We start from the raw sequence: 25244 nt of genomic DNA on the forward strand, positions 1-25244 counted from the left end.
CTCCCAGTCGCAAACCATTTCCACTCCCCCTCCCATTCTCTAGATGACATGTCCATCATGGGCCTCCTGCACTGCCACAATGATACCACCCGAAGGTTGTAGGAACAGCAACTCATATTCCGCCTGGGAACCCTGCAACCATATGGTATCAATGTGGACTTCACCAGTTTCAAAATCTCCCCTTCCCCTACTGCATCCCTAAACCAGCCCAGTTCGTCCCCTCCCCCCACTGCACCACACAACCAGCCCAGCTCTTCCCCCCCACCCACTGCATCCCAAAACCAGTCCAACCTGTCTCTGCCTCCCTAACCGGTTCTTCCTCTCACCCATCCCTTCCTCCCACCCCAAGCCGCACCCCCATCTACCTACTAACCTCATCCCACCTCCTTGACCTGTCCGTCTTCCCTGGACTGACCTATCCCCTCCCTACCTCCCCAACTATACTCTCTCCACCTATCTTCTTCACTCTCCATCTTCGGTCCGCCTCCCCCTCTCTCCCTATTTATTCCAGTTCCCTCTCCCCATCCCCCTCTCTGATGAAGGGTCTAGGCCCGAAACGTCAGCTTTTGTGCTCCTGAGATGCTGCTTGGCCAGCTGTGTTCATCCAGCCTCACATTTTGTTATCTTGGAATTCTCCAGCATCTGCAGTTCCCATTATCTCTGACGCTGAGGTTGATTTTGTTTGGCTTGCTATCCCTGCATCATAACAATGACTTAAACTTCTGCTCCAGCAAAGTTTCTGTTCTTGTTTCAAACCACGGCCTCGGTCCTCATTATTCATATAAACTCCTGCAGCATTGTAATATTTTCAAAAATTAACAGTTTCTGCCTGCTGCCTCCTGCTTGACCATTTATCTCCCCAGAATCAGCAGTTGTGTTTTCAACAGACACGATGAACACTAGAACTTGCTCCCCAAGCCTCTCCATCTCTTCAACTCTGTGTGTTTGTGTGTGTTTTACTATGTCTCTCTAACTGGTTTTTCTTTGTGTTTCTCTTGGTCGCCTGTCCATTTCTCTTGTCTGTCTGTCTCTCACTGTCATCTGTCTCTCTCTCATCTGTCTGTCTGTCTCTTTCCCATCTCTCTGTCGGTCTCTCACTCTTATCTGTCTCACTTGTATCTCTCACTCTCATCTCCCTGTCTTTCTCCCATCTGTCTCTCTCATCTGTCTCTGGCACTGTTTGTCCATCTGTCTCTCTTTCTCTGTCTGTCTCTCATCTGTCTCTTTCTTGTCTCTCTGTCTCTCCTTTAAGATGCTCAGTCATGTTCTTTGAGCAAAGGCTTTGATTGAATATTTCCTTCTGTGGTTTGATGTTAATTTTACTTTGTATCGTCCCTGTCTTGGGATGTTGGTGGTGCTGGCATGAAGGGTCGAATGGCCTATTCCTGCACCTATTGTCTATTGTTTAACTGCATTAAAGGTGCTGAATAAATGCAAGTTGTTGTTATTAAGGGCTCTTCACATTGCTCAAATTTTTCTACCTGTCAAATATGTGTAATGATTGTAACTCTGAAAAAATCAACAGTAGAAAATCAAAGTTCTGTTACGTAAATGATTCAGGTACAGAAACAAAATAATTTGTAGGTTGGTCAATCATGTCAGTTCCCATTAAATCCACTGGAGGACCTTGTGTTCTGTACAGCAATTTTACGTGCACCGAATTTCTTTGCTTTCCAACCAGCAATCAGTAAGAGCAATGTTCCAAGGGTATTATAACCGAGTTGTAGACCCAAATACCTGCAGAACATTAAAATAGTTAATCGAATGCCATTTGTACATAATCTATCTTCATAGGAGAACAAAGGAAACTCAAAATGGGACAATACCAACTACAGGATTGTTAGAATAACTGCAACATATGATTGATGTTATGTTTGCATTTTACAACAAATTTCTCTCTGTTCTTACGTTTCTGTTATATTTCCATGGCAACCATTGATCACTTCAAATTTGTACACTCAATTATCAGGGAAATTGCACGTGCGCAGTTGCACTTGTATAATTATACCCAACACCAATGAAGATGCTATTGAGCCTCGGCTTGCAATCTTCCAATCTGCACCCAAACAGCTGTAGACTGCTTTCCAAATTCCATTCAATTTTAGATATTTAATACCCAGTTTGTTCACACGTAAGTATAAAGGACTAACATGGGGTAACCATAGGAGGAGTGATTTTTTGTGGAGTGAATCAGTAAAACTGAGAAGGTTTTGTGTAAATGGAGTTCAAGCTCACACTAAAGAAAAGTGAAATAGTACAGACCCTGAAGTCCAATACACACTTCCAAAAACAGGAAATCCGCGTTAAATTTAGAGTTAGTTTGAGAGAGATGTGTAAGAACAGACTATCGGGGTGAATGTAATTGTCTATGTAAGTCAAAATGGCTGTGCATTTTCAACTCCCTGCTGCTGTGGACATGAAAGATGATGTGAAATATAGAAAACATAGAAAACAGAAGCAGAATTAGACCATTTGGCCCACTGCAACTTAACATAAAAACAAAATTCCTGTGTTTGATTCCAATGTTGTGCAACTGTCTTGTGTGGAGTTTGCACATTCTCCCCGTGTCTGCTTGGGTTTCCTCCCATAGTCCAAAGATGTGCAAATAGGTGGACTGGACATGTTAAATTGCCCAGAGTGTCTATGGTGGGAAATGCAGGGGTATGGTGTATGTGGAATTCTTTTTGGAGTGTTGGTGTGGACTTGATGGGCCAAATGGCCTGCTTCCACATTTTAGGGATTCTATGAGTTTACAAGTCTATAAATTGGAATATTTTCCATTCTTAGTGGTAATACAATGAAACAGTTGTATAACTTTTAAAATATACATTTAAATACAAATATAAATATAATTTATATAATTTAGAACAATCAACATCTATAGGGAAAAGGTACGCAGCAAACTATTAAGATTGAGGGCAGCCAAGTCCCATAGGCCTGAACATCCTAGGGTATTAAAGGAAGTGGCCACAGAGATATTGGATCCATTGGTCGCATATTCCAAAATTCCCTACACATGGGAAAGTCCAGTGGATTGGTAAAATGTTAATATAATGTGCCTAAAGTGTTAGAATCAATTATCAAGGAAGCAAAATCAGGATATTTGTAAAGTCAAAACACTATCAGAGTCAGCATGGTTTTATGAAGAGAAAATCATGTTTCTGTAATTTGCTACAGTTCTTCGGAGATGTAACAAGCAAAGTGGATAGGAGGAATTGTGTAGATGAAATATTTCTGGATATGGTGCTGCACAAAAGGTTAATTCACAACGCTGGATTCGGGATAATTTATTAGGTGACTGGCTGAGGGTCAGGAGTCAGACAGTCGGGATGAATAAGTTGGTTTTCTGGATGGCAAGAAATAACAAGTGAAGGGTGCCAGTCTTTGCACCCCAGCTACTTACAATCTATATTAATGACTTGGATACAGGGATAGAAGGCCCTATAGCCAAGTTTGTGGACAACACAAAAATAGGCGGGATGGTAAATTGCAATGAGGAGTATAGATGGGCTAGGAGAATGGGCCAAAATGTGATAAATGGAGTTTAACATGGATTAGTGTGAGGTCATGCATTTTGATTGGAAAATGGGAAGGCAACCTACTATCTAAATGGGGATAGATTTTGGGATGCTCCAGTGCAGACGGATCGGTGTGTCCTCTTCAATGAGTCACAGCAAGCTAGCATGTAGGTACAGCAGAAACTAAAGAAAATGAATGGAATGTTGACTTTTATAGCTAAAGGAATAGAACACAAAGGTAAGGAAGTATTGTTGCAACTACACAAAGCATTGGCGAGTTCGCATCTGAAGTAATGCACACAGTTTTGGTCCCCTTATATGAAGGAGGATATGGTGGCATTGGAGGCAGTTCAGAGGAGGTTCATTAGATTGATCCCAGGAATGAGGCATTTGTTGTTTGAAGAGAAATTGTAGGCCTATACTTTTTGGAATTTTGAAGAATGAGGGGAGATCAAATTGAGGTATTCAAGATGATAAAAGATATGGATTAAAATAGACATGGAGTGTATGCTTCCTCTTGTGGGGTATTCTAAATGTGAAGGTCATAGTCTTAGGATTATAGGAGCAAATCTAAAAAAGAATTGAGGAGAAACTACCTGTCTCAAAGGGGTGTGAATCTGGGAATTCACTACCCCAAAATGCAGCGGATACTGGGACAGTGAGTAAAATCAAGGAAGAATTAGACAGATTTTAAATTGTTAATGGGTTGAAGGGTTATGGGGAGAAAGCAGGAAATGGGGGGCAGTGCAGACTCGATGGGCCTAAAGGCATAATTCTACCCCTATTTCTTATGAACTCTTTTCCCTGGAACATAGGAAATTGAGGAATGACCTTATAGGAGTCTATCAAATCATGAGAGACATAGATAAGGTAGCTGGCAAACAGCTTTTCCCCATGGTAGGGGAGTCTAAAATTAGAAGGCATAGGTTTAGGTGAGTGGGGAGAGATGGTTTTGGACAGGCAATTTTTTTTGCACTGAGGGTGGTGAGTATCAGGAAAGAACTGCCAAATGGAGCAGTAAAGACCAGTACAATTTTGTTACTTAAGAAACATTTGGATAAGTACATGGTTGGGATAGGTACGGAAGGCTATGGATCAAATAGGAATTGATTAATTGTGAAAACTTGGCAGCATGGACAAGCTTCCTTACTATAAATGTATACTATAATTAAATAAAGCTAAATTAGAATAGCATTAGAATGCTATTAGTGTTGGAGGAAGAATGCTGTATTGCATTGTAGATCCTACTGAAAAGCAATAAAGCAAACAGGAGAGAATTTGAAAGCTGTGAAGACACACTTTGAACACTATGTTAGTGTATGAGTTTTTTTTTGGTTCAACATCAGCTCGGGGGAGGGAGACTTTTGATCAACAGATGACAGTATTAAAATCTGAATCCCGACAGTTTGGAAAATTTGACAGATAATCTTATCAGACATAAGAAACTGACTCTCATGAAAGCTATTGATTCATGAAGATTCTCTGAGATTGTAAATTATCAGCTTGAGCATGTTAACGGGTTTGCATTATTCTTTGAAACATTTTAGGTTGAATGAGAACAACGGATTCCAGAATGAAAGAACATTCATAGAAACACTAGTGGGAAGGTCAACGGCAGAGCACGGAATGCAAGTACAGAGGGGTATTATATTAAAAGGAATCAAAGTATGTGCAACATGACAATCAGTGATCTTGATCAATTGGTTGAATGGGCTGAGGACTGGCAGATGGGTTTAATTTGGTTAAATGTGAGGTATTGCATTTTGGTAAAACAAACAATGGTAGGGCTTATACAATTAATGGTAGTGCCCCGGGTAATACTGTAGAACAAAGAGACCTAGGGTCCATACTTCTTCGAAATTTATATCACGTCGACTGGGTGGTTAAGAAGGCATTTAGCACACTTGCCTTCATTGCTCAGACCTTTGACTATAAGAGTTGGGATGTCATTTTGCAGTTGTACAGGACATTGGTGAAGCCACTTTGGAGTACTGTATACAGTTTTGGTCACCCTGGTGTAGGAAGTATATCATCAAATTGGAGACCTTTCAGAAAAGATTTACCAGGATGTTGCTGGGGCTGGAGGGTCTGAGTTATAAGAGAGGGTGGATACTTTGGAATATAAAGTGGTAGATGCAGGCACACTTACAACATTTAAAATATATTTTGGCGGGTACATGAATACAAAAAGTTTGGAGGGATATAGGCCAAATGCAGGCAAGTGCAACTAATTAAGTTTGGGAAATTTTGTGGGCATGGATGAATTAGACCTAAAGGTATTTTTCTGTGATGTATGACCTGTGACAGAGGAGGAAATTTTCTTGCGTTGACCTAGAGAAAGTAGGTGAAATTTTTAACGAGTACTTCACATTGGTATTCACCAAGGAGAAGGACAATGGTAATAGTGAGGTTAAAGAGGGGTTTGTTGATGGTCTGGGGCATGTCACCATCACAAAGAGGAAGTGTTGAGTGTCTTGAAAAACATTAAAGGTAGATAAGTCCCTAGGATCTGTTAGGATCTATACCAGGATACCGAAGGACTGAAGGGAGGAGATTGCTGGTGCCTTGACAGAGATCTTTGTATCCTCTTTAGCCACAGGTCAAGTCCCAGAAAACCTAAGGTAAACAAGAATAATTCCAGCAGGGAAATTTTTGGAGAAGAGTTGAAAGGAAAGGATTTACTTGCATTTGGAAAAGATTAGACTTATTAGGGATGATCAGCATGGCTTTATGCAGGAGAGGTCTTGTCTCACAGATATGATTGAAGTTTTTTGAGGAAGTGATTGAAGATTTGGGTAAAGATGTGGATGGTCATTACATATACTTTACCAAAATGTTTGACAAGCTCCCTCATTGTAGGCTGATCCAGAAGATTAAGTCACAGGGAATCCACAGTGATTAGGCAAATTGGACACAAATTGATTTGGCTACAGATGGTAGTTGTGGAACGGTGTTTTTACCATGCTGGAGGTCTGTAACCAGAATTATCTTCTGCAAGGATCAGTGATGGACGTCTGTTTTTAATACATATAAATGATTTGGATGAAAATGTTGGTCTGATTAGTAAGTTTGCAGATGGCACAAATTAGTGGATTCTGTTCTGAACAGAATACTGTTCTTTGGTCTCAGTGTAGCTAGTGAATGCTACACACTGCAGTTGGTCTCAGTATTGATTGAATATGATTAGCACTGCACGTACCAGTATATGGAGCAAATGAGAAATTATTTGGAGAATTTGGTCTCCTTAGTTTTATCATGCCAGTATTAAATCATCCTCATGAAAAGGAATAAAGTACTGTCCATACTTAGGTGCAAAATTGTAATAACCACATTTTCTAAAAGAAATATTGAGGTAATTGTTCAAACTTATGGTAGAATGACAACATACCTATTCCTCAATAAAGCGTTATCATAGTAAGCACATGCTGCACTCTTTCCAGTGCATGTCTTATTCCACCCAATGCAAGTTGAATCTATGACAGCACCAAACAGAGCAGGAGCTGGTAACCATGCTGCGAGAAGATGAAAAGCACATTGTGAAAAGCACATTGTAAAAATCCCCTCTCTTCCCCCCGCCCTCCTCCCTTGTTTTAATGGAGTAACTATTGCAAACAGCCACTGATGTCAAACCCATGTTGACTTATATTCCAAACCTGGTCCCAATGGTAAAACTGAAATGGCCAATTTTGTAATCTACTACCACACTTGTTTCTGTGCCAAATTTAAACAAAAAGTCTTTGAGAACCAGCAACATATTATGTTGTTCCCCTCATCAATGAGAATGCAAATTCTTGAAAGTGAAGCCAGGCCTCTTAGCAGTGACAGATTATAAGTCAATATTCTTTCAAATGGAAGAGGATGGGCATCTGATCCAGCCTCAGATTGGAATGCATTTCTCAATAGTCTATTCCTCACTGACTTGTACTCACCAAATAGCCTCATTATCAGAAACTGAATCCCAATTGCAAATGATTTTTCTTCTTGTCTCACCACTCTGTGGAAAAAGAAGACATCAAGAATACTGTAACTTTGATCATATGAGCACACACAGCATGGCCATCCTCCTTGAAGTAAAGATCAGTCTAAGCAATGGCGGCATTGTGTCCACGGTTCTATTCACTTTTCATATACCCCCCACATTCAGTGGAATATATTCCTCTGTCACATTTCCCATTAAGGCAAATGAAATATTTTTTCTGCATTAAGATTTGGTCTATAAGATTGATTCGTTTCTTGTTAAAAGGCAGATGGGTTACGGTCAGGGGGCAGAAAGGGAACCTGCAGGCAGTGCAGGGATCCCCTGTGGCCATTCCCCTCAACAATAAGTATACCGTTTTGGATACTGTTGGGGGGGGGGGGTGGGGGCGCCTTGCCTGGGGAAAGTAGTGGGGCACAGGTCTCTGGCACAGAGTCTGTCCCTGCTGCTCAGAAGGGAAGGGGGAAGAGGAGCAGAGCAGTAGTCATTGGGGACTCCATAGTTAGGGGGACAGATAAGAGGTTCTGTGGGGACGAGAGAGACTCACGGTTGGTGTGTTGCCTCCCAGGGGCCAGGGTGCGTGATGTCTCTGATTGTATTTTTGGGATCCTTAAGGGGGAGGGGGAACAGCCCCAAGTCGTGGTCCACATTGGCACCAACCACATAGGTAGGAAGAGAGATGGGGATTTAAGGCAGAAATTCAGGGAGCTAGGATGGAAGCTGAGAGCTAGGACAAACAGAGTTGTTGTCTCTGGTTTGTTACCCGTGCCACATGCTAGTGAGGCGAGGAAGAGGGAGTGAGAGGAATTGAACATGTGGCTACAGGAATGGTGCAGGAGGGAGGGTTTTGGATTCTTGAATAATTGGGGCTCTTTCTGGGGTAGGTGGCACCTCTACAAGCAAGATGGTCTTGAACCAGAGGGGTACCGATATCCTGGGGGGGGAGAGAAATTCGCCAAGGCTATTCGGGTGGGTTTAAACTAATCCAGCAGGGGGATGGGAACCAAAATTTTAGTTCAAGTATAGAAAAGGTTGAGAGTAGGGAGGTCCGAACTAAAGTTTCAGGGACACAAGATGGCACTGGCAAGCAAGAAGTTGGTTTGAAGTGTGTCTACTTCGACGCCAGGAGCGTCCGGAATAAGGTGGGTGAACTAGCAGCATGGGTTAGTACCCGGGACTTCGATGTTGTGGCCATTTTGGACACATGGATAGAGCAGGGACAGGAACGGTTGTTGCAGGTTCCGGGGTTTAGATGTTTCAGAAAGAACAGAGAAGATGGTAAAAGCAGGGAAGGTGTGGCATTGTTGGTCAAGGACAGTATTACATTTGCAGAAAGGATGTTTGGGGACTCGTCAACTGAGGTAGTATGGGCAGAGGTTAGAAACAGGAAAGGAGAGGTCACCCTGTTGGGAATTTTCTATTGGCCTCGGAATAGTTCCAGAGATGTAGAGGAAAGGATAGCAAAGATGATTCTCGATAGGAGTGAGAGAGACAGGGTAGTTGTCATGGGGGACTTTCCAAATATTGACTGGGAACACTATAGTTTGAGTACGATAGATGGGTCAGTTTTTGTCCAGTGTGTGCAGGAGGGCTTCCTGACACATTATGTAGATAGGCCAACAAGGGGCAAAGCCACATTAGATTTGGTACTGGGTAATGAGCCCGGCCAGGTGTTAGATTTGGAAGTAGGTGAGCACTTTGGTGATAGTGATCACAATTCTGTTATGTTTACTTTAGTGATGGAAAAGGATAGGTGTATACCACTGGGCAAGAGTTATAGCTGGGGGAAAGGCAATTTCGATGAGATTAGGCAAGATTTAGGGAGCATAGGATGGGGAAGGAAACTGCAGGGGATGGGCACATTAGAAATGTGGAGCTTATTCAAGGAGAAGCTCCTGTGTGTCCTAGATAAGTATGTACCTGTCTGGCAGGGAGGAAGCTGTAGACCGTGGGAGCCGTGGTTTACAAAGGAGGTGGAATCTCTGATCAAGAGGAAGAAGAAGGCTTATGTTACGATGAGATGTGAAAGCTCAGTTAGGGCGCTTGAGGGCTACGAGGTAGCCAGGAAAGACCTAAAGAGGAGCTCAGAAGAGCCAGGAGGAGACATGAGAAGTTGTTGGTGGATAGGATCAGGGTAAACCCCAAGGCTTTCTATAGGTATTTAAGGAATAAAAGAATGACGAGTGTAAGATTTGGGCCAATCAAGGATAGTAGTGGGAAGTTGTGTGTGGAGTCAGAGGAGATAGGGGAAGCACAAAATGAATATTTTTCAACAGTGTTCACTTTAGAAAACGACAATGTTGTCGAGGAGAATACTGAGATACAGGCTACTAGACTAGGTGGGACTGAGGTTCACAAGGAAGAGGTATTAGAAATCCTACAGTGGGTGAAGATAGATAAGTCCCCTGGGCCGGATAGAATTTATCCTAGGATCCTCTGGGAAGCCAGGGAGGAGATTGCCGAGCCTTCGACATTGATCTTTAATTCGTCATTGTCTACAGGAATAGTGCCAGATGACTGGAGGGTAGCAAATGTGGTTCCCCTGTTCAAGAAGGGGAATAGAGACAACCCTGGTAATTATAGACCAGTGAGCCTTACTTCAGTTGTTGGTAAAGTGTTGGAAAAGGTTATAAGGGATCGGATTTGTAATCATCGAGAAAAGAATAAATTGATTAGGGATAGTCACCACGGTTTTGTGAAGGGAAGGTCGTGCCTCACAAAACTTATTGAGTTCTTTGAGAAGGTGACCAAACAGGTTGATGAGAGTAAACCAATTGATGTGGTGTATATGGATTTCAGCAAGGTGTTCGATTAGGTTCCCCACAGTAGGCTATTGTACAAAATGCGGAGGAATGGGATGGTGGGAGACATAGCAGTTTGGATCGGAAATTGGCTTTCTGAAAGAAGACAGAGGGCGGTAGTTGATGGGAAATGTTCATCCTGGAGACCAGTTACTAGTGGTGTACCACAAGGGTCGGTGTTGGGTCCACTGCTGTTTGTCATTTTTATAAATGACCTGGATGTGGGCGTAGAAGGATGGGTTAGTAAATTTGCAGACGACACTAAGGTCAGTGGAGTTGTGGATAGTGACGAAGGATGCTGTAGGTTGCACAGAGACATAGATAAGCTGCAGAGCTGGGCTGAGAGGTGGAAAATGGAGTTTAATGCAGACAAGTGTGAGGTGATGCACTTTGGTAGGAGTAACCAGAAGGCAAAGTACTGGGCTAATGTTAAGATTCTTGGTAGTGTAGATGAGAAGAGAGATCTCGGTGTCCATGTACACAGATCCTTAAAAGTTGCTACCCACGTTGACAGGGCTGTTAAGAAGGCATACAGTGTTTTAGCTTTTATTAATAGAGGGATCGAGTTCCAGAACCAAGAGGTTATGCTGCAGCTGTACAAAACTGGTGCAGCCGCACTTGGAGTATTGCGTACAGTTCTGGTCACTACATTATAACAAGGATGTGGAAGCTTTGGAAAGGGTGCAGAGGAGATTTACTAGGATGTTGCCTGGTATGGAGGGAAGGTCTTAGGAAAGGCTGAGGGACTTGAGAGTGTTTTTTCATTAGAGAGAAGAAGGTTGTGAGGTGACTTAATTGAGACATATAAAACAATCAGAGCGTTAGACAGGATGGATAGGGAGAGCCTTTTTCATAGGATGGTGACGGAAAGCACAAGGGGGCATAGCTTTAAATTGAGGGGTGAAAGATGTAGGACAGATGTCAGAGGTGGTTTCTTTACTCAGAGGGTACTAAGGGAATGGAACGCTTTGCCTGCAACGGTAATAGATTCACCAACTTTAGGTACATTTAAGTCGTCACTGGATAAGCATATGGACGTACATGAAATAGTGCAGGTTAGATGTACTTCAGGTCAGTATGACAGGTCGGCACAACATCGAGGGCCGAAGAGCCTGTATGTGCTGTAATGTTCTATGTTTTCAGATTAGTTAGAAAAGATGTTTCATCTAAATGTGCAGATAAATTTATTTGTTAAATCATTTTGCATTGAAAACACCTATTGAATGTGTGTATGCAATGTACGCTTCTATTTAATTGATCCTTGCTGTCCTAAGAACATGGAAACCAGAAGCATTGCAATAACCCTGCCAGCGATTCTTCTCCAAATGCAGGAACGCACCTAGAATTTTCTCAAGTTTTCCAGAATGAAACAATAAGCTCCCCAGACTCTCTCAAATAGGAGGAGCACAAAAGCAAGATCAACATTAGATATGAAATTAGAGAGGCGCATTCAACAGTCTAATAACAGCTGGGGAAACGCTGTCCTTGAACTTGTTGGTATGTGTGCTCAAGCTTCTGTATCTTCTGCTTGATGGAAGAGGTTGGAAGAGATTATTACCGGGTTGGGAGGGGACTTTGATGATGTTAGCAGCCTTTCTGTGGCAACCAGAAGTGCAGATGGAGTCCATGAAGAGGAGAGTGGCTTTCATGATGTTAAGGGTTGTACATTTGAGACATAAATGGGAAGGAATTTCTTGTGAATTGTCTTGTGGAGTGAATCTGCAGAGGCTAGGTTGTTAAGCAAATTTGAAGGCTGAGAGACAGATTTGTAATCAGTAAAGGAATCGAGGATTATGGGGAACAGGCAGGAAAGTATAATTTAGGATTATCAGATCAGGCATGACCTAATTAAGTGGTGGAACAGACTTGATGGGTTAGAAGTACTATCTGCCGCTCTGTCTTCTGGTCTTACAGATTACTGGGAAAGCAACAAGTTGCATTTATTATTGTGTTATCAATAAGTAAAATGTCCGAAGGTACATCATAGAAGTGTAATCAGACAACTCACTCAAAGGAGCCGCTGAGAGGATTGATGAGTCAAAGCTTGGTCCAAGAAATTATATACAAACCCCTATCCTTAAATCAAAGGGACACATGGTCATGCATTCCAAATACTTACCGGAGCACTGTCATGTAGAGAGGATTGTGGGTGAGCGAAGCTATCAATCCAATTAAAGCGATGCTAACAACCATTGAAAGAAGCAAGTGGGTGCAGTTGACATTGCAGTGTCCAGGGTGAGCATAGTCCTCGTTGTTGGGTGTCTGAATGCAGCTACAATTCAAGTGAGTCTATGTTGAAAGGAAGTAGGGCACTGGTGTGAGATAAACATTTATATGTAAAGACAAAGTAACTTTCATAGTTCCCCTACACACATATAGGATTCACTTGTTAAATAATAATCAGGTAGCACAGTGGCTCAGTGGTTAGCACTGCTGCCTCACAGCACCAGAAACCCTAGTTCAATTCCACCCTCAGGCAACTGTCTGTTTGGAGTTTTCATGTTCTCCCCATGTCTGCATGGGTTTCCTCCCCATGTGCGGGTCAAGTGGACTGGCCATGTTAAATTCAACATAGCATCCAGGGATATGCGGGTCAGGTAGATTTGCGATGGGAAATGCAGGGTTACAGGGGAAGGAGGGAATGTGGGTCTGGGTGGGATGATCTTCTAAGAGTTAGTGTGGACTCAATGAGTTGAATGGCCTATTTCTACATTGTAGGGATTTTATGAATCATCATACACTGAAGTATTGGTCAAGAATTCCGGAGTATCAATTGGACAGTATGAGTGCAGGTTCATTTTGTTTTATTAATGCTCGGGCTGAACACGTTAGTAACTAAAACATCATTGTGCAGACATGGTGTGTTATACTGCTTTCACCTGGGATTCTTTGCTACATATTAATTGCATAATATTTAACAATTGTTGAATCATGTATGCTATTGTGGTAATAACTGACTAAAGTTCCAGGAGCACACTGTTGTAATTCCCATTACATGAATTACCTCATTAGAATCTCTTGTACACTTTTGATGGAAATTTTATCACGGGTTTCATTATGCCTGATTGACTGGTGTCGAATAGTTCACTTGGTTTATTGAGGTGCATCAGCTACAAAGTGAAAGTAGCTGAGTTCCCAAGTAAGTGGCTTTAAGAAATGCCCCTTTGAGAATGCATTGGAACCTTGGTATGAGATAGTAACCATAAATGAGAGAAAGGAAGAATATGAGATGAAAGACACAGGGAACTGAAAACCTAAAACCACCCGCCCCCACCCCGTCTTTACGTCGTAACTGTGCATTTCCCATAGCCAATCTATCTAACCTGCACATCCCTGGACACTTTGGTGAATTTAGCATGGCCAGTCCACTTGTATTGCTGACATGTAAGAAAATGCTCCAAGGTGCTTGATCATTGTATTTTAAAATAAAGTATCACACAAAATGACTTACAACTGAAGGGGAAAATAGTTAGTATGGGCAATTAGATAGTAGGAGCAATAGGAAAGGCTGATTTGGGGAGAAATAAGCAGTATAAGTTTCCTGGAACAAGAAATACATGTTAACAATTTGAGATGCAAATATGGAATGAGATAATTGAATAATGTGTTAGTCTGAAAATGACTGAATTATATAGTTATGTGTAAGGACTTGGAATTCTGTCTACATAGAGTGGGGCAGAAATGTAATTGTAAAACTTCAGTTAGAAAGCATTATTCATTGTAATATTCAATTTGGATGCCACTTAGTAGTAAAGTAGAAGTAGTAAAAGAGCCTTTGTTCTTGTGAAGAATACCTGGACTATATACCATTTTCTTAAGGTTATCTCATGCATGCAAGAAGAAACTCATGGAAGAAAGCAGAGTCTCATCTTGTCAAAAAGCAGAAAACAGGGGTAAAGTTATGCTTCAACAAGGTGGTATGATATCAGATGGCCAAGTATATGATCAAAGATGGTGATTCTTTTGCTCTAATCAACTAACTTAGACAAAATAAGTTAGAGACTTCTGGCTGTAATAGGAGTGTTTGGACAAGCGCAGTTGTTATCCTTTAAAGGGAGTAACTAAGAAGCAGAATTTAAACAGTAGTCACGGCAGTAGATCTCAGACCCATGATACATCTTCCCTGCACTATGTGGGAAGTCATGGATTCTTCCAAAGCCCCTGGTGACCGTGTGTTCAAGAAGTATGTCCAGCTGCTGGAGTGATTGTGAGGAGGTCAGCCCGGTAGACCTCACAGAATATGAGTTCTCTGATTGGGTCTGCTAATGTGGTGATGGCCTGAGAGATGGCTCAGTGTCGAGGACTCTCCATATATAAAAGGAAAGGTTACTTGGCCTAAGGGAATTATTTCAATGGCGACAAGAGAAAAGCACACTTCTGAAGAAATTTGCTTGCGACAGTTGTCTTCGAGTTGGGGATAAGCATTTCCGGCATCATGTTGTTATTTAAGAAGCTTGGCTTGTTCAATTCTACCATTGAAGCCTAGGCACAGTATGTGGAAAGAATGTATTATTTTTCCCAGTCAAATGACATTAGAGCAGACAAACAGCAACGAGTAATCCTCCTGACAGCTTGTGCACCTGCAATTATGAGCCTAACTTTCCCTGAGGCACGAGATATGAAGACCTTCAAGATTTAGTGAAGGCCTATTATGACCTCAAACCTCCTCTAATTCTGAAATGCTATCAGTTTTACTCAGCAATTCAAGAACGAGGGGAATCTGTACTGGGATTTTTGACTGGGTTAAGATGACTAGCAGAGGCTTGTGATTTTGATTTAACCCTAAATGAGATGCTGAGAGACTTTTTGGTATGTGGGATTAATGACGTAACAATGTACAAATGACTGATAGCTGAAGCCCAACTGGGCTTCAAACAGGCACTATGACTGACATTATCATTGGAAAATGCAGCAAGTGGGCCATAAGTGTTTCAGGGTATTCCGATGAAAGTGGGCACCCTCACCAGGCCAACTAAGCTTGGGAACACCATTTGAGTAATGGCAATTGCATCGTTTCAATCAGGACATATCCAAAACAGAGGGACTGTAGGTCAGCCCAAAGAAAAAACCCAAAACAAAGCAAAGGTTCGATTAAAATTTTCTTTGGGATTCATGCTGGCAAGCCATTACAGTTGCTTCCAGTGTGTGGATTCAACACAGCAAAAGAATCCCATGAAACCCAAATTGAGTAAGAGAACTTATACGCCAGTCTCCAAGAGAGTGTGTGCCCGAAAGCTCACCTACAGGTAGTTTGGAATTGCTTAGCAACATCCAAATCAGAACCAATCAAAATAATGTCTGCTTAAATGGTCACTCGGTCCTAATGGCGGTGGATACTGATGTGACTGCTTCTGTGACCACAGAACTCGTCTATAAAGTTCATTCTGGCCTCCAACCCTTAAGTTTGTGCAAGACCTTGGCTGGACAGAGACACTATACTGGGGAACCCTTACAGATTAAAGGTACAACTTTGTTCCCATCTCCGATGAGAAGCAATTGGTGCAGTTATTACTAATTGTCGTAAAAGGCTCAGGCCCAAGCTTGAAGGGGCAGAATTGCTTGACAAAGATTCACCTAGACTGGCTCATCTCGACCAGTCCAGTTTGCAGAATGGGCAGCGCCGGTCATACCCATTGTGAAGCCGGATGGGTTGATCTGCCTTTGTGGGGAGAGAAAATAAACAGCAAACTTTTTTTTTTGCTTTTTTTTTAAACACCTCGCATAGAAGATTCATATGCAAAGCTGGCAGGAGGCTGTCCATCATGAAGCTGGGCATGAGCCATGTGTACTTGCAATTGGAGTTAGATAAGGATTCCCAGAAGTATGCTAGAGTTAATATCCATAATATGCATCCTGGTACTGTTTGCCATTTGGGGGTATCATCAGCGTTGCAATTTTTCAATTGGACGATGGAGAACATTTTAAAAGATCTACCCTATGTCATTATTTATTGAGATGATGTGCTAATAACAGGTAATACCAATATAGAGCACTTAGAGAACTTGGACATAGTCCTTAGCTGTTTCTTCCAGGTGGGCATATGCCTGGGAAGGGAGAAATGTGTGTTCTAAGCACCCCGATACAGAGTCAACAAGGCCGGATTACTCCCATTGGAAGATAAAGTGAGAGTGATCTCAGGTGCCCTAGATTCCATATCTATACTGGACATTAGGTCTTTTCTTGGGCTGGTGAATTGTTTCAGAAAGTTCATACGTATACTGGAACTTTTGCATCAACTCTTTAAAAATAAAAGGGCAACTTTGAAAATGGTTGTGTCGCTAAGCCATTGTCTTTCAGGAAAATGAAGGAACAGCTATCATCCTCTAAAGTGTTGGCATAGTAAGATTCCAAGCAAGATCATGTGATGCTTCCTGCCATCAGGGTCATATTAGTTTATAGGTGGCCCAATGGACAGAATGCCCAACAACGTATGTATGCAGAACTTTGGCTAACACAGTACAAATATGCCCAGATAGAGAACGAAGGTTTGGCAGTCATATTTGGAGTCTGGAAATTCCATCAATACCTTTTTGTGCATGTAAATTTGTAATAATAACAGACCACAAACTCCTGCTAGGTTTACTTAAAGACGTCAAAGCAGTGCCGCCTATAGCTTCAGGCCAAAGTCAGCAATGGGGTCTAATAATTACAAACATAATTAATGTGAATAATTACAAATTGTAACACCACTCAGGACACCAAGTAGCAAATACAAACACACTGAGTTGCCTCCTGCTGGCAGGTACACCACCATTGGTGCCAAAGCCGGTACGGTCCATTACCCTTTTAAATTTTCTGGATACACTTCCAGTCACAGCTGACTTTGGAAATAAGAAGATCCAGCCATGGCAAAACTGAAACAACTTGTGCTAATGGGCAAAATCAAAGGGCCATTATGGCCAGAAGTGAAACCTTTTTTTGGACCAGGAGAGACCAGATCACAGAAGGCAGCATATTGTTATGGGGAGCAAAGGTGATTGTCCTGAGCAAAGGTACTGATACTGGTTGAGCTCCACCAGGATTATTCAGGAGTTTCCAAAATGAATATGTTGGCAAGAAGCTGTGTCTAGTGGCCAGGATTGGATGCAGACATGGCCTCTGTGGTGCGGCAGTGCCCAGAGTACCAACAAGGACAAAAATTACTGCTGGCAGCTCCCTCATGTTCATGGGAATCGCCACCCCAAGTGACTGGATATGCAGAGAGTTCATTGGTCAAACTTGGGGATGATGATTAAAAAGCTGCGAGCATCTTTGGCAATACATGAACTTCCAGAGGTGTTGATTACCAGCAGGGAATTTGAGTATTTCCTAAAATTGAATGCATTTTCAACATATAAGGACAGTTTCATACCATCCATCATGCTATGCTCTGGCAGAAACTTTGATGGCACACTTAAAGAAACAGCCTACAACTTCACTAGATAGCAAACTGTCCCGGTTTCTATTTGATTACTGGACCACCCCTCGTGCTACTACATGGAAAGCTCTAGTGCAGCTGCTAACGGGAGAAGATTCCACACCTGGTTAAATCTGACATTACCAGATCGGGAGCGGGGGATGGGTGAAATGGTATCAGGAACGCCAATGCCAGGCACAAGACTTGGCTGAGGGAGAAAGACCTGTTTACTTCAGAGGACGAAGTTTGGTGTAGGATAAGAGGCATGATCGACACAACATCAGGTCCAGTGACTAATAAAGTTTGGGTAGGTGCAACAATCCTGAACAATATGTGGACCATATGAAAGCTACAAACTTGTAAACAGTACAAGAGCAAAATGTGGTTGGTTACTTTCTGATTGTTCTGGGACCTGTGGTCTCTCCATCTCCGTCAAGAATTGATGATATCTTGGAATCTGAGATGGGCACAGTGGATGCTGCCGCCTCAATGCCTTTGGCACCTGAAGGAGAGAATGAGTTTCTTCCAATACGGTGTAGGCGCAAGAGGCAAGCTACTGTGCATTACAAGTCACCTGTATGGAGGCAGAGTTGAAAGGACCAGACCCGAAGCTAAATTGCCCTGGATGGAGCTACACAAAAGAAACTGGCTTATATATGCAGAATCCAAGTTGTATTTTGGGGGTTGGTGGGGGACATGTGATTGTACCGAGGTCAGCCAGGTTGTTCTCGTTGGGGCTGTTAATCTGGTGAAGTCACACAGCATTGGCCAACAGATAAGAATAGCACTGAATCACGAATTTTCTCTGAAAAAGGGTCCCGACCCAAAAAGTCAGCTTTCCTGCTCTTCTGATGCTGCCTGGCCTGATGTGTTCCTCCAGCCCCACACTGTATTATCTTATTTGTACAGCACTCAATGCCTTTATGGAGAGGTGAGCAGCACGGTGGGATAGAGTGATTTGTTTCCCCCTCCAACTCTATCTTGATTTTAAACCCTACCCTCCCCCTTTTCACATAAGCATTGCCCTTATCAAGTTTTGCTTTATACTGGTTCACTGACATGATGAGTGTTATCATGGTGGTGGTAATATTGAATAAAGTTTTTGCACATGGTGTCTTTGCTGATTCATCTCATATCTCAACATGGGTGTTGTGGGGTAAACATTAAGCGTTACTGCTATACAGTGGTAATGTGGGAGAGAAGAAAGAGAACAGCATTTGGGTTGCCTGCTTCTGCTCTATCCACTACCTAGACACACTTTGGCGTGCCTATTCACCATGGGGTGGTAAGGATCCTCAGTGGAGGGCTCACTATGTGGGAGTCCTCCCTCTTTCCCTTGATGATCTGGGGTGGAGGATGTTGCACACAGCAGTCCCTTTATAACTGCATGTATTCCTAGCCCAACTGCTTATTTTGCAACGCTGTGTAGTCTGTCTGTATATTGGTTGTGCGCATTTGCACCCCTTTTTAATTATTTGAAAAGGCTTTTGTTATTACACTTTTGGTTGCACTTCAGCCCAATGTTTCTAATCTTTAGGCACCTGGTGCAAAGGGGTGCAGGCAGATCAGGGGACCTTCTCATGGATCTGCTCCTGGGCCTGACCAGGCTGGCTATAAACAAGTCCAAGCAGCAGGCTGTGGAGGGGATCATCTCTGCCAACTGTCTCCCCTCTTCCACGGTTATGTTCTCGCTCGGTTGTCCATAGAGAGGGATCACCCAGTGTCCACCAATGTTTTCAATGCCTTTAGGGACAGGTGGGTGCTATGGTGGGTGGGTTCCTTTACTTCCCCCTCCAATGCTATTTTGATTTCGTCCCTACCCTCTTCCTTCACTTCTTAACACATTAATAAGCATTGTCTTCACTAGCCACATGAGCATTTTCTTAGTAGTGGAAAATACAAAATAACATTCTTTAAGAAAAAAAGAGATCAGAAGTGTCAGACATCCTATTCACTCTGACAACTGGGTCTGAGGGAACTGGATCAGTGTGAAGGACTGCCCATGTGTACGTAAAAGGTGACATGGTGATGGGATACTAGCCTTTGTGGAGTTATTTCAGCAGCAGTTTCTGGTTAACTGCAGTTGTGCAGCTGCAGCTGCAGGTGCAGCATCTGTTGCTATCCTCTGATAGGTTGTCACACCAGTAGTATCCAAAATAGTTGAACTGTTAGAGAGGCCAATCATCACCAGGACCTCCTACTCCACCTACCTTTCGCTATTCTTCACTGTTTCTTTGTCTGCCTGTTCAGTTTTTACCTTTGGTATGACCACCTCACCAAACATGCTGAGACTGTTGTGGAAAGAAACTTTAAAAAAAACGAGGGAGAGGAAAGACCGAAGTACAAAGCAGTTAGCCTATTGTCAGTAGTGGGGGACACTGCTGAAGTCTGTTATGAAAGCCATGATAACTGTACAATGGGAAAACATTTATGGGACTAGACAAAGTCAGCACAGGTATATGAAATGGTTAACTAATGGACTGGAGTTTTTGAGAATGTAACTATAGAGTAGATAGCGAAGAACCAAAGGATGTGGTGTGTTTGGATTTTGAGAAAAAGCTAGTGGTCAACATTGAAGCACATAGGATTGGAGTAATTTATTAGCCTTGATTTGAAATTTGTCGATAACCAGAAAAGGAGAATGGGAATGAATGTGTCTTTTTCCAGCCAGTAGGGCACCAGTGGAGTAACACAGGTGCTCAAAGCCTCAACTATTCATGATATTTATAAATGTCTTGGATGATGGAACCAAATGCTATATTTCAACATTTGAAATGGGCAGATAATAGCTTTATATAAAACAAAGGAAACAGAAGTTGTTTTCAGTGAACTTTAACGGCACTTACCATAATCATTCCTGTGGATTGATTGAAGATAGAATGTGTACAACCAGCATGGCACGGTGAGATATATTCTACGGCATCCACTCCACACACTGGGTTGTAGGTATAATCAAAGCAGAAGCAATGAGCATTACAGTCAGTCTGGAGACTGAATGAAGAGGACCTGACAAGATCCAGAAATAACATAAGAAAGTCAAACCAGCAGCTCACCTCAAATAAAACCAATCCTGACTGCACTGAATAACACAGACATTCCTAACAACTACACATAGTGAATTTGTGGGACTGACATAAAATAGATATTACATAGAACATAACAGCACTACAGGCCCTTCGGCCGTCGATGTTGTGCCGACCTGTCATACCGATCTAAAGCCCATCTAACCTACACTATTCCATGTACGTCCATATACTTATCCAATGACAGCTTAAATGTACCTAAAGTTGGCAAATCTACTACCATTGCAGGCAAAGCGTTCCATTCCCTTACTACGCTCTGGGTAAAGAAACCACCTCTGACATCTGTCCTATATCTTTCACCCCTCAATTTAAAGCTATGCCCCCTCGTGCTCACTGTCACCATCCTAGGAAAAAGGCTCTCCCTATCCATCCTATCTAACCCTCTGATTATTTAATATGTTTCAATTAAGTCACCTCTCAACCTTCTTCTCTCTAATGAAAACAGCCTCAAGTCCCTCGGCCTTTCCTCGTAAGACCTTCCCTCTATACCAGGCAACATCCTAGTAAATCTCCTCTGCACCCTTTCCAAAGCTTCCACATCCTTCTTATATAACCAAGAAGTTGTACAGCTAAACCTGCGGCTGAGAAGCTCCTTGGTCTTAGGAAAGTCCTGTGGCAAAACGAAGACTCAAATTACCGTCCTCACTTGGCCTATTTGAGAAATGTGTCCCTGCACTAAAACTGTTGCCCCCTCTCAACTCTCCCAACATTCTGCTCATCGCTCCCAACTTTGAAATTGCTCACCTCCTCCCCTCTCTGCCGCTCCCCCATCTTCTGATTCACCTTCTGAAACCCTATCTGGCTCATGTTAGAGGAATTGAAATTGTGGCAGGAATGGGGTAGGGGTTCTAGAACTAGGAAACATAGTTTAAAAAGTGGAGCCGGACCTTTTAGGAGTGAAATTAGGAAATACATTTTTATATTAAGAAGGTACAAATGTTGAACTGTTTCATAAATGGAAAATGTTATTAGATTACAACCTAAGACTTGTACATTTTTGTTATTCAAAGGTATTGAGGAATATGGGTGTTTGGTTGCAGGTTAGTTATGATCTCATACAGCAGTGTAATGATGCTGTGGCTTTAAGAGGTTAGTTTGTCCTTTTGTTTTACAAAGAAGCTTTAAGACAGAGGCGCTGAGCTTTCTATTTGAAAAAGCCAGTAAACTACTTGGAAGGCCTTGGATTTTTTTAAAGTTTTGGAACAATAGAAGCAGCCTGGATGTGCCAGCTCTCTTAGATCAAGATTTCTAGTTTTTTTAAAATTTTTTCTCGCTTTCAGTCACAGCTAGAAGTTAAGGCTTCCCTCTGCTGTGGCTTACCTGTGAGACAAATCTATTTTTCTGAATTTGCCGTTTTTGGCAAAGGATGTGTTTATGGAATGTTACTATATTGGAACAGTTAATTAGTGGAATATATAAATTACAGTTACTCTATCTATTATTCAGTTAAATTTTCCAATAGAGTAAAGCTATTCTAAATTATTCTTTCATTTGTTGTATTTTAACTATAGTGTTTAAATAAATTGTGTTTTGCTTAATGCTGGGTAGTTTGACCAATCGAATTACATCTGTAACATAGCATTTGCCTTTAAAATATGGAAAAATTATAGGCTACCTTCTTAAAGTATTTTGTGGGGGTCTGGTCTAGTCTATAACTAGAGTGAGACACGCTCAAGGGGTTGAACAGCCTGTGCTTGTCTTTATGTTTCTATGATTGCTCTTTATTTGCTTAAACTCATGCTTGATTTCAACTCTGGGGACAGGCAATGTTGTCATTCGTTAAAGGCCAAACAATTAGGAAAATGTAAACCACATGGCAGTGAACCAGCTGGCAGTCATGTAAGCTGCTGCTAATGTGAACATCCACTAAGATTGGAATTGGCGACTGATTTGTTGTTGCATGTTTTATGTTCTTTGCTGAAGCTGAAGTTCTGTTAAGAATCCACATTGATAGATACCATCACATAATCTGGCTGCAATTCACTTCAAAATTATTTCAATTTACACACTTTGAAGAATTAATTTTCCAAACATTCTCCCACAAATTTCATCATTCATAGCACTGGCCAGATCCTACCCCTGTTTTAGCTCAATATCTAGGTGTTGTGCTTTCCTCCTCCAGATTTAAAGCTTGCAGAGTCTAGACTACTCAACACAAACTTGACAAGTTGTTCAAGATTGCAAAGTAGGGCTTGCAGCAGCATTCAAATGAAGAGTGCAATGATCAGGGGCCATGTTATTACCACGCCATGTTATCTTGAAGTTTTACTGGCAGCTGCTCTGCACCACTTTAAACAATTTCAGCCAAAACACACAAGGAAATGAGAGTTAAGAGTGTGTGTGTCAACATTGCGAACCTTATGAAATTATTCCACAGGATGTTGCATTAATAACATGGATTTAGAACTACAATTCTTGATGCAGCAATATTTTTCACCTCAGCTGTTTAGAAATGAGGCGCATTTGCCCAGAGATTGAGGCCTACTACAGAGAAGTAACAGTGCAATGAGTGTACTGACCCTGGCTGCCTCAAGGACCACAAAACAGACCAAGCGGAATGCCTATGATGGGATCCTCTGCCTACTATGTGCCTTAGGCATGGGCTAATCTCAACAGACACAGCAGATATAGCATAGTTATGCCAGTGCAAACCTGCATGTCTTAAGACTAATCAACAGAAGAAGAGATTCTTTTCCCCCATTATTTTCTATTATATTGACAGGGAATTACTCCCAAACACATGATTACCTGTTTCCATCTTTACTATAATTGATTCCAGCAATTTTCTGAGTTGAGCATCCCAAGAAAAACAAAGGAATGGTTAGAATAATGACCAGACTCAGAACGCTGGCTGAGCACCAGGGGATCTTTGCCAGGGAGAGATGGAAACGCTTCATAAAAAGCCCACCAAGGATCATTCCTATAGCAATAGCCGGCAGCATTATAGATCCTAAAGAGGGAAGAATAACAACTCATCAATGAAATAAAAGCAAAGGCAAAGGTAAAGGCAAATTAAATTGGATCCTTGAGATTTGAAATCAAAACAAAAATTACTAGAGAAACCCGATAGGTCTGACAGCACCTGTGGAGAGGAAAACAGAAGTTAACATTTCAAGACACATCTGTGACAGATGTCACAATCCAGTACTGAGTGATGTGCATTGCACAGTCTGACGCCTCATGTCCCAATGAGTGCAGTGGACCAATGTAGCTGCATTCCCAGCCTGACGTTCAGTGCAGTTGTGTCGAACATACCGAGTAAAGGTCAAGGCAAGGTGGCTGCTAAATGGGATTGGCATAGACTGGGAGTGATCCTAATACCTTGGGAGCATTTGACAGAACACCTGTAAGCAATGGGCAAAGAACACATCTGGAGTGAGGCACATCATGGATGAGTGTATGTTTCTGAGATTTTGGAGTCAGAGTAGAAGTAGTGATTTTTTTGGGTTTTTTTTGGTTCATAGTTTAGATGGTCTTCTCACCGGGTAAGTCAAGGCCCAGCACTAAACTGAACTGACACCACAAGAAACCTGCAAGCTCTTTAGTAGGTAATAGATGTTTATTTGAATACTGATTGAAGACTAACTAAAATGCACGGGGGCAAGTAACAGTCAGAGAACAAGAAAAGGTGAGTATCTTTTTTAATTAAGTAATAAGAAAACTATAAGTTTAATTTTAAAACGTGGGAAGTAAGTTCAACTCAGTGAAATTTGTCACTGGTCACATGTTGCAAGTTTTGGATCCTACCAGCATCCAAGATGACCATGTATGCAGGAAGTGCTCCAAACTGCAGCAACTTCAGCTGTATTTTGGAGCTCAGGCAGTGGCTGTGGACACAGTGCAATATGTGATGCTCAGTTACATGAATATCACATTTAAAAAGGTGGTCACACTGGAGCTGAGGGACTGTAGAAAAGAAGGGAGTGGGTGACCACCAGGCAAAGAGAATCAAGCAGGTAGGGCAGGAACCCCTTGCTATCCCACTCAGAAATTGTTGTTTTCTATATAAAGTTATAAAGGGTATTTGTTCCCCAAGTGACTGCAGTCAGAGCTAAGGTTCTGGTACCACAGGCAGAGATAATGGGAACTGCAGATGCTGGAGAATCCAAGATAACCAAGTGTGAAGCTGGATGAATACAGCAGGCCAAGCAGCATCACAGGAGCACAAAAGCTGACGTTTCGGGCCGAGAGCCTCTCTGATGAAGGGTTTAGGCCTGAAACATCAGCTTTTGTGCTCCTGAGATGCTGCTTGGCCTGCTGTGTTCATCCAGCTCCACACTTTGTTATCTCGGTACCACAGGCAGCCTGACTGTACAGCAAATGGGGAGGAAGAGAAAAGCAGGAACAATTGTAACAGGGGAATAGACCTTGAGGACTGAAATCACTGGATCGCTCTTTGTGTCAAGTCCCAGCGAACACAGAAGTACAAGAATAAGGTATGGCTCAAGAGATGGTACAGGAGGGAGGGAT

The 25244-nt window shown here is 42.1% G+C and overlaps 1 protein-coding gene across 3 annotated transcripts in view; it reads right to left on the reverse strand.

Moving 5' to 3' along the window:
* Positions 1–364: 364 nt before the first annotated feature.
* The window catches only part of LOC125457700 (solute carrier organic anion transporter family member 2A1-like), a 129673-nt gene continuing 104793 nt past the window's right edge, over positions 365–25244 (reverse strand). For all 3 annotated transcript variants that reach the window (XM_059650933.1, XM_048542268.2, XM_048542269.2), the window contains 6 exons: positions 23523–23724; positions 20538–20697; positions 12415–12584; positions 7448–7512; positions 6907–7030; positions 365–1737 (listed from right to left, as the gene is read on the reverse strand). In XM_059650933.1, coding sequence (XP_059506916.1) covers positions 1599–1737; positions 6907–7030; positions 7448–7512; positions 12415–12584; positions 20538–20697; positions 23523–23724 — 860 coding nt within the window. In that variant the 3' untranslated portion in view covers positions 365–1598. The remainder of the gene's footprint in view (positions 1738–6906; positions 7031–7447; positions 7513–12414; positions 12585–20537; positions 20698–23522; positions 23725–25244) is intronic.

This window comes from Stegostoma tigrinum, chromosome 14 (genome assembly GCF_030684315.1).
Source record: "Stegostoma tigrinum isolate sSteTig4 chromosome 14, sSteTig4.hap1, whole genome shotgun sequence".
NCBI classification, from domain to species: Eukaryota; Metazoa; Chordata; class Chondrichthyes; order Orectolobiformes; family Stegostomatidae; genus Stegostoma; species Stegostoma tigrinum.